The sequence below is a fragment of the Actinia tenebrosa genome, unplaced genomic scaffold (genome assembly GCF_029948245.1).
Source record: "Actinia tenebrosa isolate PJP-AT-01 unplaced genomic scaffold, QUT_ActTen_1.0 PGA_scaffold4__44_contigs__length_22323623, whole genome shotgun sequence".
NCBI classification, from domain to species: Eukaryota; Metazoa; Cnidaria; class Anthozoa; order Actiniaria; family Actiniidae; genus Actinia; species Actinia tenebrosa.
The window spans coordinates 9,361,449-9,377,458 of NW_028292581.1; the positions used below are offsets into that span (position 1 = coordinate 9,361,449).

General features: G+C 37.6%; 2 protein-coding genes across 3 annotated transcripts; one reads left to right on the forward strand and one right to left on the reverse strand.

Moving 5' to 3' along the window:
* Window positions 1-602: 602 nt before the first annotated feature.
* Window positions 603-6,735, forward strand: LOC116296781 (putative N-acetylated-alpha-linked acidic dipeptidase). 2 transcript variants are annotated; one of them, XM_089036614.1, is made up of 5 exons: window positions 603-2,886; window positions 3,509-3,722; window positions 4,131-4,322; window positions 4,764-5,060; window positions 5,322-5,453. In XM_089036614.1, exons 1-4 carry the CDS (start codon window positions 2,747-2,749, stop codon window positions 5,055-5,057), a joined length of 840 nt encoding a protein of 279 aa, XP_088892740.1. In that variant the 5' UTR covers window positions 603-2,746; the 3' UTR covers window positions 5,058-5,060; window positions 5,322-5,453. The 2 variants fall into 2 exon arrangements, with proteins under 2 accessions (XP_088892740.1, XP_031560728.1); XM_031704868.2 differs by lacking the exons at window positions 603-2,886; window positions 3,509-3,722; window positions 4,131-4,322 and having other exon boundaries at window positions 4,924-5,060; window positions 5,322-6,735.
* Window positions 6,736-6,758: 23 nt separating this feature from the next.
* LOC116296777 (protein O-linked-mannose beta-1,2-N-acetylglucosaminyltransferase 1) lies at window positions 6,759-16,006 on the reverse strand. The gene is made up of 9 exons (XM_031704857.2): window positions 15,748-16,006; window positions 14,985-15,118; window positions 12,277-12,456; window positions 11,739-12,048; window positions 10,974-11,242; window positions 10,687-10,860; window positions 10,182-10,249; window positions 9,627-9,923; window positions 6,759-8,693 (listed from the first exon to the last, which is right to left on the reverse strand). The coding sequence occupies exons 1-9, from the start codon at window positions 15,941-15,943 to the stop codon at window positions 8,366-8,368; spliced, it is 1,956 nt and encodes a 651-aa protein (XP_031560717.1). The 5' UTR covers window positions 15,944-16,006; the 3' UTR covers window positions 6,759-8,365.
* Between the last annotated feature and the right edge of the window lie 4 nt (window positions 16,007-16,010).

A 16,010-nucleotide genomic window follows, 5' to 3' on the forward strand; every position in this document is an offset into this window, starting at 1 on the left:
AAATTGAGCAGGAGTTTTGTTCGGGCCTGCATCTAGGCTCTTCGACATAGTTAAAAGGAATCAGAATTATACTGTAAGCCAGTTGAGTTGGATCACGTAACTGGTATCACTTTCATCCAGAAGTCTACCGCAATAAACGTTAAAGGTAGTTCCTTGCCTCGGGGATCCTAGCCGGTACCGTAGTCTTGTGAAACACGTGACGCAGTATGATGTCTTGAAAACCAGAAATCAAATTTGCTAAATCAGACTTTACAATAATTTCAAAACATGGTCTTTTAAATTTGGTTTTTAACATACATTAAACAGGGGGCTGTATTTTTTCTACTCTTTTTATGCTCATTTTCATAATCATGCGAATCAGACAACTAGCAATAATTCGCTTAAGGTCTAGGTTTTTGTCTTCTTTTAATACAATTTCAGTTCGGCAACAATCCGAGCTAGAAAATGTTTGATTGAGGGCAGCCAAAAACCCTGTTGTTTTGGGCTGTGTTGGTTACTTATTAATGAGTTTGATAATACTTGATACGCTTCAATAGCGATGCGCGGACGCTCTAAAAATAGATTACGTCAACTTTGGACCCCCCGCAAAGGTCGGACAACCATTGCTAAAGAATAGTGAGTCGAAGGGAAGAATATATAGTTGTTGTCGAATATTTTGTGCTGTAAATGGTCGCGACAAAGCACTGCTGTTGGGGAGAGTGTAAGACTGATTCTAGATATCCTGATTTGCTTCACCCGGCGCTAAAGAAGAGATTGCAGGAAGGTAAACCGATATTTCTACCGTTCCCAAAGAAGTCCCAAGGACTCGAGAGATGTACTAGATGGGTTAATGCTTGTGGTCGAGGTAAAGCTTTTACAGTAGATCGTGTCACAAAACACACATATGTATGCTACTTGCATTGGCCAGGAGAGGCAGGACCTACAGAGGAGTTCGATGTGCCCTTGAAGGCAACTCTGAGCCAAATGGAAGTATTGAAAGCGTCAAGACGAAAGCGAAAGCCGCCACGTGAAAGACATGCGGACGCCGTTCCTTGTAAACGAAGTCGATCGGAGGCAAGCCAAGACCAACCATCTTCAGTCATCAACGAAGCTAAAGTTGATAACAGCACTGAATTTAATGAAAATCCCACACCAGAGGATGACTTACAGAAGCCAGCTAAAAGTCGTGAGTTTGCGACACAAACAGATGTAAGCAAGCACGAACTGGCCCTTAAACTCGAAACCATGATGATGAGAAATGCTGCTATCAACTCAAGACAAGTATTAACAAAGGTGGTTAGTAACGTATCTTATGAAATTGTAAAGGAAAACTCAGAACTAATGAAACACTTCGTTGGACTGACTTCTGATCACTGATCACTGATCACTGCGGGCAAGAAGCGACTCTAAGGCATAGTGATACACGTGCCCGTAGTTAAACAATGATGGAATATTATTCGAAGGAAATAGCCTCCAGTTCTTCTCTGGTGGATCAGGTACGAGAGATTTGTTGTGGGCTAAACTACATCCATTCTCTCGATCTTCCTTGGCTTTCAGCCATTTTCCATCATCGATTCCATGATCGAGTAAATGGTGATTTCCACTGGCGATGCAGTCCTTGACACGAGTGATTAACTCTTGACGTTTGCCACTTTGTTTTAGGCCTCTGCACTTTAACCAGCGCTTTAGTTGCTCAACCGTATAATCTTCAGGGCAGCTGATAAATTTTGAGCCAGGAACGTCGTCGTTTTCGGTCAAAATAACTACTTTTTTCTTCAACAAACTATCTTGTTTTGCCATAAAATATTATAGTAAATGTATAGCACATCCGGTTCGAATGTCCGACCCTCGTATTACGTTACATTTTAGTGACGTCACGTCCGCGCATCGCTATTGTTTGGTGAGATACACTTCAGTTGCAGGTGAGACCGATGATACACATATTTAACCATCATGATGTAACTGGTGATTACTTGATACGCTTTAGTTGTTTGGTGAGATACACTTTAGTTGCAGGTGAGACCAATGATACACATATTTCACCATCATGATGTAACTGGCGATTACTTGATGCACTTTAGTTGTTTGGTTGAGATACTCTTTAGTTGCAGATGAAAACCATGATACAAACATTTCATGATCATGATGTAACTGGTGATTACTTGATACGCTTTAGTTGTTTGGTGAGATACACTTTAGTTGCAGGTGAGACCGATGATACACATATTTTACCCTCATGATGTAACTGGTGATTACTTGATACGCTTTAGTTGTTTGGTGAGATACACTTCAGTTGCAGGTGAGACCAATGATACACACATTTCACCATCATGATGTAACTGGTGATTACTTGATACGCTTTAGTTGTTTGGTGAGATACACTTTAGTTGCAGATGAAAACCATGATACAAACATTTCACCATCATAATGTAACTGGTGATTACTTGATGCACTTTGGTTGTTTGGTGAGATACTCTTTAGTTGCAGATGAAAACCATGATACAAACATTACACCATCATAATGTAACTGGTGATTACTTGATACGCTTTAGTTGTTTGGTAAGATACACTTCAGTTGCAGGTGAGACCGATGATACACATATTTCACCATCATAATGTAACTGGTGATCACTTGATAATTCATTTACAGGTGGTTACAACGAAACACGCAACTCCCAATCATTATATAACCGGTGATTACATGGAATAGTTACTTGTTAGTCAGCATCAAGAACACCACTTTTAACTGAAAGCATAATCGTATGAAATGTTTTTTCTTTGTGTTTTATTTTTGTTCGGTGTGTTTACTGAAGGTAAGACTAAGCCGCCAATAATACGTACCACAGAGCAGTACCATCAAACGTTCAACAACATGACCAGCAAAAGCGAGTTGGAAAATAATTTGAGGTAATTTGTTTGTTGTTTTGCTAGTTCAGAGTACTCTGTTTAGAAACAGGATACAATGACTGATTAAACGTCTCTTATTATGCAATTTCTATATCGAAATATCGACTTATGGCACCAATATGCAACTACATCCGTTTTCAATATTCTCACAGGAATGCGACCCATGAGTTTATATCTTAAATAGTACTGTCGCTTTCTTTCCCTGATCAACTCACAAAGACCTTGCTTTTAGTTGGCATCACACATAAATGTTTCTTTACCACATTTTATCTACACTCCTTTCACTTTTAACGTCTTTTCCATGTAATTTTGCCGAGCCAGAAAATAAAGCATTTTTTTAGTTTGGTATATGTCCCGCTAAATCATAAAATAAATGGCCTTCGGATAGTATATCTTTTATTGGCTTGTGTCGTGTATCTCCCAAAATCCTCCTACGTGCTATATTTCACCAACAGGTAGAGTCATAGGTACTAGCTTCTCATTGCTTTTAAGTAGATGTAAGCCAAACCCCACGCACGTGTTCATCGCCACTGTCGTTTAGTGTGTGCACTCATGTATTGTCTTATTAATTTACCAGCACTAAAGTCAAGGTATTTTCTTATAGAGAAAAAATTTTTATCAGGTTTTTCTCCAGCATTCCGCACATGGAGACGTCCATTGGAAATGAAAATATAACAAATCACATCCGGGACACCTGGAAGAGCTACGGATTCGAGGTTGAGGAACCTGAGTACGAGGTCCTTATGTCTCTTCCTCAAGAAGACAACCCTAACAAAGTATCTATAATCAACGACGACACCAAGGAAGTAGATTACGAAATAGTAGGACAACTAAATGTAAGTATGAGAGATCAAGAATTATTAATATTACTCATGAATTGGTGGCCTTGTTGGTCAGGGAACTAAATGACTCTTGGCAAATATTTCTTTTTTAGTATTTTTACAAAAGTGAATATAATAAATCCGTCGCGTTCATTGGTCACAATTTACGTCTTTTGCTGTGTAGGTGAATAAATCGCACGCGCGCACGCTTGTTCATCGATTTGTGCCGCTTACAGAGATAAATATAAAAATTGGAATAAAAAACCTCTCTCTCCATTATTTATTATATTCACTTAAATGACTAAATAAACATTCGCTTCAGGTTCAGTGAAGACTCGCGTCTTGGTTGATATTTCCCAATATTCACAATATTTCTAAAGTCGTAACAATTATACTCTTGCCGACTGACTTCTGTTCAAATAGGTAACCGCTGGTGGTCTCCAGGGCAACGATGTATTCAAATACAAACCATTCTTAGCCTACTCTCCTAATGGAACCGTAGAGGGAGAACTAGTTTATGCCAATTTGGGGTCAGAGAAGGATTTCCAAGAGTTAGAAAAAAGAAACATATCAGTAAAAGGAAAGATTGTCATGTTTAAAGATTTATTTGGAGAGGTAAATTGCAATTGGATTCTTTACAGTTAAAGGAGGACGCTTCGGCCTGCAATTTATTTTCCATATATGAAAATGCTGTATTTTAGCAATACTTATACAATTGATCGCCATATTTCGTTGCGGTGTATATCATACCATATACTGATCATTTTCAGGCTGCATCTGCTGGCTATGATACTGAAGTAAGCAAGTGTGCCATTTGCTACACGAATATTCCATTTTGCGTTCTAATCCCTCTTTTTTTGCGGAAACATCCCACCTCGCATCCCCACAAAATGCTTCAGTGGCTTGTTCAGCAGCGACGAGTATTGATAATCAATTTGGCGCGAAGCATGAGAGATGAGAATTCCTTAGTCCTATCTCTAAAAAATATTTCAAACTGGGAGTTGAGAAATTCCGGTTTGAAATGCTTGGTTAATACTAACCATATGCAAATTAAAGGTCAGGAATGCCAAGTTGAGAGGAGCAGTTGGGGCCATCGTATATCCTGATCCTATAACTCATGCACTAGAGGGAATTCAACCTGGCAATACGTACCCGCAAAAACCATGGATGCCTCCTAATGGTGTTCAAAGCAAGTCGTTGAGTAACATTTTAGGTGACAATAAAACCCCTCTTCTCCCTTCTAAACGTGGGATGTATCGTCGCCCTTTAAATCAAACAATGCTGTCTGATCTGATTCCTGCCCAATCGATTTCATATGAAGATGCTTCCATACTACTGAGAGTCGAATGAAAGGTAAAAGAACGTATGAACCTTATTAGTTAGGATGTAATGTTTCCGCATGCCATTTTCTTGTGAGAATATTTTCGTTGCTTGAGCAAAAACAAAATATTGGCAGTGAATATACACTTTCCTTGTCAAACGCTTTTTAAACGCGGCAGTAGACACACACACACACACACACACACACACACACACACACACACACAGAAAAAAAAACATAGAAATGCCTAATTATCGGCAATGTATGAAGTTCACTTTTTATCTAATAAACAGGTGAAAAAGTCCCAACAAGCATGGCCGGTAACCTCCCCGTTGGTTACAGGTTTGGACCCGGTTTCAAGCCTAATTCCTCAAATAAAACTCTCATCGTTAAACTAGAAGTCAACAATCAGTACGTCACTAAGAAGATACGTAACGTCATAGCAACGATCTCCGGCTCAGAAGAACCTGACCGATATGTCCTGATTGGTAACCACAAAGATGCGGTAACGTTTGGAGGCAGTGACCCTTCGAGTGGAATGGCAGTACTGATGGAGATATCAAGAGTCTTGTGGAAACTCAAGCAAAATGGATGGAGACCAAGGAGGACAATAAAGTTGTGTAGCTGGGCTGGAAAGGAGTTTGAAATGTTAGGGTCATCTGAATGGGTAGAGGAAAATGAAGATATTTTAAGAGATAGAGTTGTAGCTTATCTAAATACTGATGTGGCTATAGGTGGTAACTTCGTATTGGCTCCTCAGTCAAGCACCATGTTAGGTGATCTTATTCTTAATCACGCTAAAAAATTCCAGGACCCTACTAACAGCAACCTGACAATCTATGATAATATGTTCCAGCGTATGCCAAAATACACAGATTACCCGGGGGAACCTTATGTTTACGAGTTTAGGCATTTTTCGGATACTTTGCCGTTCAGTATATTCCTAAGTCTTCCGGCAGCTGATTTTAGTTATTTTTTTGGATTTCAAATTGCTGCTCGACTTTTCTCTCTGTCTCACTCGCAGTACGATACCTTTTACTCAGTCAAAACGTTTGCAGATCCAAATTTCCTCTATTGCAAAACAATGACTCAATTCTTAGGTAGCATGCTCTTAAATGTTTCCGACTCTGTCATTTTGCCATTTAGCGTTCGTAAACTTGCCAAGTGCGTTGATCGAGCTTATCTTTCTATTTCCTCACCCAATCAACTGGATTCCTTACAAATGAATGAATTGAGACAATCTAAGGATGCGTTTTCCGCGATGGTCACTAATTTCGAGTCTGCAAAACAAAATATTGCAGGTCAAACGCAGAATCCATTGAAGTTACGCGCGCTCAATGATCAACTCTCAGGAATAGAAAAAAAGTTTTCGAGTCCTTATTCTAAAACAAACTGGCCAACTGACAAATCTCTGCTGTTTAATTGTAAATTCTGGAACATCAAAAAGGTTATGGAATTGAAAAACATTCCTGAAAGTGAGAAACGCGAGCGTTTGAAGTTTGAAATGTCGCTAATGATTCAGAAACTGAGAGCCGCTACAAAGTTCCTTAAACCTATAAACTAACAGTTTCGTGGAATGGTCAAAGCCACTATTCAATGGCAACTAGAAGTTAAATTAAATTAAGTTAAGTTAAGATGTTAATTTTTAGTGTGTTAAAACACACTTATTGATGATGTCTAATTCCTGCATATGGAGTATAACTAATAAAGAACTTGATATTAGCAGAAAATAAGTTTAGACTTATTTATTCACCACTTTTTGTGTGAGGCGTACGTTTGAATCCTATTGCTAGCATTTTTTGTCTTAACACGCGAGAGAGGTGTGGTTGGTTCGCGTAGAGAGCTCATTCAGCAGTAACCGAACATCCACATAAGACCGAACATTGCCCTGGCTGGGAGATTGAGAACCCCATTGTTTTTTGCAGTATACACACATAGTCAGGGGATCCTTTCAGATCCGACTCCACCCGAGAAACATAGATAGGGTCGTGGCATGGAAATCCCTAAGGCGTGGATACTGACGATGAGAAAACGCGATACTGACGATGAGAAAACGCTCTGGATGACAGAGACGCATCAACTACCAGTCTCCGCACAGACCGACCAACCAATCATAACAGACATGTTCTGACAAATGCTATATAACAAACTCACCATCCAGATATCGCCTGATGAAGACTGGCAGTTTGCACTGAGTCGAAATGCAATTTCGCAACCAAGCGGTTCAAAATGCAACAGGGAACCGGGCTGCGGGACATGAGCACTGAGTACATAGTAACACTTTTTTGTTTTCTGAAAAACATGTGTAGTGTCTTTACTGGATGCTCCTTTAACAGTACCGTATACAGTCTTTTGAAGAAAATAAAAAACGTTTTCGCTGACCGACTCCGCAACTACGCGACGAATTCGAACGGGAGTATATTGGGTAAAAATCACTGAAGCAGTAAAGTTTTAGCTCGCGTTTTAATCATAATCATGGAGAGTACAGCTCGAATGAATGTGACGTGTGCCTTCGTGTTCTGCGAAGTAAGTAATTGGGTGAAAACAAGTAAATAGCTACTAGTTTTCATGCCGAGGGCTTGGGTCATCCAAACCGCTAGCCATTTTCGCGGTAAATCAAAATGGAAACACAGTATACTCATCACTTTGCTAATGATATATATGTAGCTTAACACTTCAGTTACTTCTACCCATAATCCTTTTTAGTCTAGTAGATCTCGTAGTCGCGAAGCCGGTCAGTGACAAATATTTTTCAAAGGACTTTTAAGTGCCGCACTTTAAAAAGTTACTAACTGGTCCACGGGACACCAGTTTCAAGAAGGTTTTTTTGAATTCAAGCTGGCTATTTAGCCCTAAATAGAGGAATTAATCAGGAGGCCAACATTCGAGCATTAGAAGGTTTGAAGTGAAATGATCAATATTGACGGGTTTTATATCGAGTGAAAGGACTTGGGAGACTAAATAACTGTACACCAAGCTAACTAAAAGAATCTTTTAAATATATGTAGTCGAATGAGTCCTTTGAGCTCGAAAAATGCAACCAGATTTTGACCGAATGAGTGAGTAAAAATCACTGAGAATTAATGAAGATATTGTTGGCATCCTTTTCACGACTGACAGATTTCGACCCAGTACTCTACGACATGAAACTAGGCAATGCTAATAAGTATAAATATCATAAAGTTATACCAGTTTTATACCAGACCGCTGAGAATAGCTAGTTATATCTTTAATTTCAGGCAGAATAAGAAGTATTACTTCTTATTCTGCCTGAAATAGACCGCTACGGATCTTTGCCGTAGTCTATGCTTCATATTGTTGACGTAATCGTTAGCGGCTAGACATCTTCTTCTTTGGGTCTTTTCTCGGGTTTTGGCATATCAATAGGTACAATATTATCTGGTTTAAAGGAGCAATACTTTGAAGCAGGACATCCAACCACAATGATATGATTCTTTTTATACCACAACCTGAACATGCTGTTGTGAAATCCTCTTGCATCAAGATCCCATATCCTGAAGCATGTAGCTACATTGCTCCACGTTTGATAATCTTTTTTATGTTTCATCGTGATGTAAAACAAGTAGGTCTTGCCTTTAGTGTTTGGGACAAAGTTCTTGACATCTGAACAGGGGGTTTTCTTGTGGTCTAGAAGTGTGGCGATGCTAAAGAAACAACGGAAACCACTTTTAGGGACGGAAATTAAGATATTTTGTAGGGATCACATGGTTTTGGACAACAGGAAAGGGGAGCTGCTACACATTATATTGACCGGTAAGGGAGAGATCATTCAGAAGCAATACGTAGAACAAACTCCTTGGGATCTGAACATAACGTTTTCTTGTAATTTAGCAGTGTGGAGAAAAGTCTAGGTTGTGGTTGGCTAATTCCCACGAGTTTATTCGGGTGGCTAGTCGTGAGCTCACAGCCAACGAGGCCTTGCTCACGTACGACGAGAGTGAGTGTAACCAGAAGACGAGTAACATGAAAGTTTTTATACATCGAAAAATCACATTTTCTAAAATTACTTATAAATCCAGGATCCGGGAGAACCAAAGGAAATATTGCGTGGTCAGCCGTTCAGGCACTTCCGCTTTCATCATTGTATACAAATTGGTCGAGAATTATTCCATAACTTTCGAAAATGTGTAAAAATGGGCCAAAATCGATCAAAGATATATAGTTAATGCTTGTTAGCCTGGAATCAGCGTCTAAATATTCACAATACCAACGGTAAGTAAAGAAGGCACAATTTCAACAATACAAAAACTTTGAAATTCCACGGAACATTCACTGGGACTCATAAATATTCTGCACAAAATCGAGGGTAACCCTAAGTAGATGAGTCTGTCTCATCAAGGAAGAAAGCGGTAATTTGGAACTCGAAACTGGAGTATTAGTCTTCGAACCCGAATGGACTACGAGTCAATAGTCATAGCCCATTCGGGCTCGTGGACTAATTGCTAGATAGATCATGGATCATGGATCATTGATCATAGACTTTTCCTTTTTTTTTTTTTTTTTTTTTTATCGTTTTTGTCAATAATCTATTTAATTTTTTGCTTTTAGCAAGTTTTTATCTTGCCGGTGGTCGTTACCTGATAAGTCTATGAATTTCTTTTTCGTAATTATCCTTCAGCATGACATTCACATCATTTAGTTGAACATTTGGTATGGTATTAAAAGCGCGTTGCTGGAAATACGCAGCCTGGAAGAACATTCCTACGTTCAGTCCTTTGGCGCCAAAATGATATGTTCGTGAAATATCCGGTATTATACATTCACGACCCTTGAGCTGTTCCTTGCCTCTCATCCACATGTCCCAGTCAAACAGGTTTTGAGGACCTGGCCATACTTTTTCGAGTTCACCCTTGTAAATTTTGCGACTCAAAACCCTGAAAGAAAAACTAACCTTATCAGCATATTTGTGGTACTTTCAATCTTGGTATTCCAGTATCAACTGCATGTGAAACTTTTAAATCAATGTTCAAATTTTCATTAAAAACATGGAGGCAGAAAATGCACATTCGATTTTCGACTACTTTATTCAAATTTCATGTTAAAAAAACATATCAGTTTGAAAAGGAAGACCATGAGGTTAAATCAGTATTTTTGTCCCGTAAGACCCTTAGTCCCATATAAGAAGATCTCACCATCCGAGTCCTGGCATTGTCTCTATTCTGTACGTCATACTTGGATCATTGGCTGAGTGCTTGTAGCCCTAAAAGAATTTAAAGAATGACTTGCAATAGACCCTATTTTACTGAGGGGATTTTTTTGCATTGTTTAAACATCACCATGATTTATTTTCTTGGATAATAATAGCAGATATTAGAGTTCTACTCTGTTGCCTTCAAACAATCGTTTCAAGTCAAGGCACTTGGGTTAATACAATAAATGCATACAAACTGACCAAAATGCAACATTTTGTTTGAAGGCAATAGAGTGTATCTTTAATATATTCTATTATGTATATCCTGTTACAGTGTCATGTGAAAAAGTACTGACCAGTGATAATGGCAAAGAAAAGTTTGCCTAATCGTCCCAATCAGACAAAACTGACACACACACGCACGCACACCTAAATACATCCCCAAATTGCTCATTATCACCAGCTAAAGCCTCTCTTTGTTTTTAACTTTAAACCAGCCGCTTTACCTGATCGTTCCAAGCTGATATACAAAACAAACTCTCGTCTTTCTCCAGAACAGGAAGGAGCTGTTGGAAGAAGTTTAAGATGTCCACCGATATTTCGAGATCTTCTTCTAGAATGATCAGATACTGTGCTTCTGGATTGTTGTCAAAGGATGTAGATAAACTTCTCTTATAATGCTGAATAAATAGTAAAATATATAATCGTGCATCACAGCTAGGCCTTAAATATATTGAAAGGCTCGAGTCTGTTATAAAAATCAATTTCAATAGAAACTAAAAATGCTAAATACCTGAGCGATTCTTCCATTTAATCTGCTTACTGGCTCATGCTGCACAGCATTCATTCCAAAAAGTTCAGCCACAGAGGCTGACTCTTTGAAGAAGCCATCAATATACACTGTAACCATGGATATATCTAGACCAATCACATTTTGTAGCGAGGTCAGCATTCTAAAGAAATAGTGAGGCCTGTTACCAACCATGACAGCAACTGGAAGGTGTAGCCTGCTTCCATCTGGAAAAGCTGGTGGGTCCATGTTAATGTCATACGGGTTACTACCTATAGCGATTTTTAAAAGTGTAAAAATATACTTAAGTAAAGTGTCATGTTGATTGAAAATTCATGTGTACACCCGTTGCATTTATTGCCTAAATTTTACTTTAGTGATCAAAACCTTTCATATCAATGGAACCTAAATAATCGTCCAAAGAAAAAAATGTTCATGTTTTCTTTGAAATTTGGCGCTAATTAATTTGGTTAACCCTGGTGTGGTTATAGTAGTTAGCCGGCCACATATTCAATTTATATCTTCCGATCCCCATGCAATTTTGAAAGCTCAAGGGTTAAATAAAGGTATTGTTGTTGTTGTTTTTGACTCGCATTTATGATATGATGGTCAAATTGTAATCCGTTATTTGAAGCTTAACGACAATAGAAGTACGTATATAGAAAGAATGAATGCTGCTATGTAATGAGGATATTTTGACATACTAAAATCGGGTTTGTAGCTTTTTCTGTTATAGGAAATAGCAAAAAGTGATATAAAGAATCTTACATCTGCACACCCCATGATATCCTTCATAAAGACTGCAGAACTTGCGTCTTCGTCGACTCGTTTCACTGTTTCCCCAGTCACAATGAACACTTTCCTCTTCTGATATAAATGTTGTCACCAGATCTACAGGACTTGCCCATGGCTCCTTCCCACATTTTTGGAAGGATTCCGCTAGTACCCGAGCACCTGACAGCTTTTTCTGGATCACCATAGCCCACATGTCTCTCCACCGCAACCGATTTATAAAACGACTTCCTAATTTGGTAAAATATTTACGAGTATCTTCTTTAAGATGATATGATGCTTCGTCCTTAAATTCGATTAAAAGTACAAATTAGGACAAACTATATCCATTTAACAAATCTGCAAATATGCATCCGACAAGCAGCGAACCAACCCACCCACCAACCAGCCAACAAAATTAAACAACTTCAGTAGGTAATCTATCACTATATATATTGCCTATAGCAGTCACTATATATATTGCCTTTTCTGTCTCTATTATTCAATTCCAACTAAGTTTCCATCAAAACATTACCTTTACGATAAAACATAAAATTCTGCCCACATTAATTTCTTCAACAAATTTCATTAAGTCCTCAGAATCTTGTTCACTGTCCAGTGTGTCAAAGTTTCGAGAAGCCATTCGCGCGCCAGTTTTTTGATTAAGGACGACAACATTGATGCCGATGTAGTTAACGTGATTGGCACTGAAAATCTGTGAATCAAATATAGAAAGAAGCTTAAATATTTTGAGCAGTGGGGGGATTTTTGAAAGGGGACGATTGTTGGAACGTCGTAGGGGTCTTTTGTGGCCGTCGTACCGAGTAAAAAACACGAGGGAGGGAAGCGAAAAGCACCACGTTTATTATATGTAACATTGAAACTCAGCATATTGTTAAGCATTGGCGGCGTACTTTGAGGGTCATGTCTTTTTTCTAGTAAAGTAATTGACGCAAACAATATAATTGAATATGTAGATGATGTCCGTTACCAATCTTAATCTCAATAATAGAATAAGTAATGACTAACGCGTTCCGCTCTGAGTGATCAAATATCATTTTAGAAAATATTGCCGCTTATTGTGTTATAGAAAAGAATACAAAATGGTTTTTCGTTTTAGATAATCTGATTGAAACACTTGTGATACTAGTGAATTGAAGCACGAGTGAAATCGCGATATTCTCGCCTCTCTTGTCGCATGTAGCCTTTTTAGTTCTCTCCTGTGTTTCTAGGGTTTTTTTCTCCGGGTTCTCCGGTTTTCCTCCCTCCACAAAAATCACTCTAAATTCCAAATGGAATCCAGTGGAAGAAGAACAGTTCTGTGTAAACATTGCTAATTAAACTTTTTTTAAAGCTAGAAACCACTCTATCTTGTTCTAAAGCTGTTTTATAACTCTTTAAATATCAATTATTATATGCCATAGGTTTTTTATAACCAAACTGCGACTTTTTTTTAAACAAATGTAGTAACGGATATATCCGTGAAGTGCGTGTCGACGTCGTTAACACGTCTGGAAATTAATTGCTGCCTGAAATTGCAATTTCATAATTAGGCTACTAAAGCAAAATACATGCTATTCGATTCTAAACAAATGCTCGCGACACATTACGCTCAGAGTAATAAAAGCTGTATAGTCCCAAAAGCCTTTGACATCTTGAATTGTATGATAGTTTGAGTTTAAGTTTGGTCAGAAAAATGAAGAGTGAGTTTTAACCTCTGCGTGACCAATATGTCGTGTAAAGTAAAAAAAAAGAAAACAAACAAACAAACAAACAAACAAAACAAACAAAACAAAACAAAAGCAAATCTACAAATGCTGGTAACAAACTTTAACTTAATTGGAATTTTGCCGAAAGTGATCAAACTCAGTTCTAAAAGATAAACGACTTTTTGCCTTGCTCTTTGGGAAGGTGATGCTTATTATTATTACTCTTAACTTTAAATTCTTTTTCATTTCGAAAATCAAAGGCGCGGAAAGGGTTTCAAGGTGATGATATATATGGTAATAATAATAAACTTTAGATGTATGTATAAATTGAGCGAAAAAGCACCATGGGGCCGAGACAAAACTAAAAAAGTAAAGGTTAGAAGAAACGACCCTTATTATGAATGAAATTCTATCTTAATGTGTCTATTTAACTGAATATTAATATATGAAGAGTATGATATAAATTGGTTCTTGGATATGTAATCTCCCCAGATGTATTTTCTTTTCTTAAAATATGACCTTGGACAAATAGATGAAATGGCTCAAATATTATTCAAATGTTAAAAACATTGAAAGATATATGAGATATATTTCATCTATTTGTCCAAGATCACATTTTAAGATAGAATCATTTAAATTTTTAGGAGGAAATAATTTGGGGATACCATTTTTCATCACTGAGGAGTTCCTATATTTAGCTGGTGATGTAAGAAATAGACTGCTAAGTGTGATAGCAGTCAAGTTTGTTTTAAAGCGGAAATCGCTTGATCAATCAGATCAATGAATCTTATTACCAGCCATGAGTAAACAATCAATAACTCACTCCTCAGGAGTTTAATACGAGACGTCTCGTCCTGTCCACATAGAAACAAGGCGCTGCAGAGAAACAATTTTAAGTAATCCCCTGGGCGCTTTCTACTTAAATACCTAATGTTTTAAATGATTGTTGTAAAATACATTCAGTATTAAACTCCTGATGGGGGAAGCAACTCCACCTCACGAAACAGCGTCGTAGAGATACAACAACTAGCCATGATTTGATTTTCCTGACCAGTAGTTTATATATATATATATATATATATATATACTTGATTTATACTATACTTGATTGTAGAAAGGTCGTAGTGTACATTTGTACCAATATCCAATGAGATGCAAGATATCAAATGAGATGCAGAATGTAAAACATGCTTAAATACGATTGCTTAACCACAAAATTCTGTGGAAAACACTTTTTTACTTAACTTTGTGTAATACTTAATGTCTATGATATAGAAGATAAAGACCAAATAACATACTTTGTTAATTTTGCATCTTATTTGATATCTTGCATCTCAAAACCTAAGACATGTAGCCAATACCTACCTCGCAATTAGCTTTCTTGGTAAGCATTCCCGATTTGTGGTTTCGAAAACGAGCTTTAAACTTTTCTCTTTCTCTCTCTCTCTCTTTTTTTTTTTTTTCTTTCAAAGAAAAAGAAGAGAAGAGAAAAGAAAGCTGAGAAAGACTAAGAAAAGGTTTTAAACATATTTACCTTTTTGTTGTTGACTGTAACAGACACGTTCATCCTGCTGGAATAAACTTCTATGTTAAGAACAGGATTTTCTTTGGTTGGCAAGAATTTGTTCAGGCTACCCTCTCGAACATCCAGGCGCTGATCTGAATAAACTATAAAAAGAATTTCATAAATTGGTTGTCAAATGCGTTGACCACCTTTTAAAGTAAAAAAAGGATGCTCTTGACACTTACAATTCGGCTATTGAACATTCTGAACGGTACACCATAATGAAGTTTATTGAAATCATAGTTATTTCTTAATTTAAGACTATATGTAGTTGTTTTCATGGTAGAGTAAATGCCATTTCCATAAGATACTGAAATTATTATATTCGCGGTACACCCAAATTGCATTTCTTAAACTGATTCTAACTTATGGGGAAATCATGCAACTTCGTTGTTTTGTTATAATGTCAAATTGCTTAAGTAATATTAGCTGACCACAAGAAATTATTACTATGTCGTAGTCAAATTATCAAAGGGCCACACGCGTCATATACGGCTGTAAATCACGATCATTGGGTGAACAAAATACGTGCAGTAAATCAGTTTAACTGGATCATCCATTGCGTGCATTTTTACTACAGAAAAGCCAGAGAGACTTAACTGATTATTACATAAGTTGACGATTTTTTTGGGCCTTAGCAGGATTACTCTGTAAGGGTGTCTTTATTCCTTATACTTTTGTCACTAGTATCCACATTTAATCTTACCAGAAGTTCATGAACTTCTGATCTTACCCATTTCGTCCTGTATTGCGTTCGAAATTTTCACTTTTTCCTCCCCTGCGATTCCTACGTCCCACTTGGTCTTCACCCACGGAAAAACTTTACTATTTGTTGAACATTCTCGCATTGGCAATTGAAAAAAGAAATTTGCTGTAAAAGTAAGAAACCCTGCAGAAAGTAGAAGAAGTCGAAGCAAGCGTCCGTCCATTATGTTACCTGGTTTAAAATGAAATCAGTGTGACACGTTGATAATGGCCCAATAAGGACTAAAGGAA

Excerpts from the sequence above, each read along its gene's own strand:
- LOC116296777 (XM_031704857.2), bottom strand. The coding sequence starts at position 15,943 with ATGGACGGACGCTTGCTTCGACTTCTTCTACTTTCTGCAGGGTTTCTT. Across the intron at positions 10,861-10,973 it reads TAAATGGAAGAATCGCTCAG|CATTATAAGAGAAGTTTATC; the intron begins GTATTTAGCATT and ends CTATTTATTCAG. Across the intron at positions 10,250-10,686 it reads TATCAGCTTGGAACGATCAG|GGCTACAAGCACTCAGCCAA; the intron begins GTAAAGCGGCTG and ends AAATTCTTTTAG.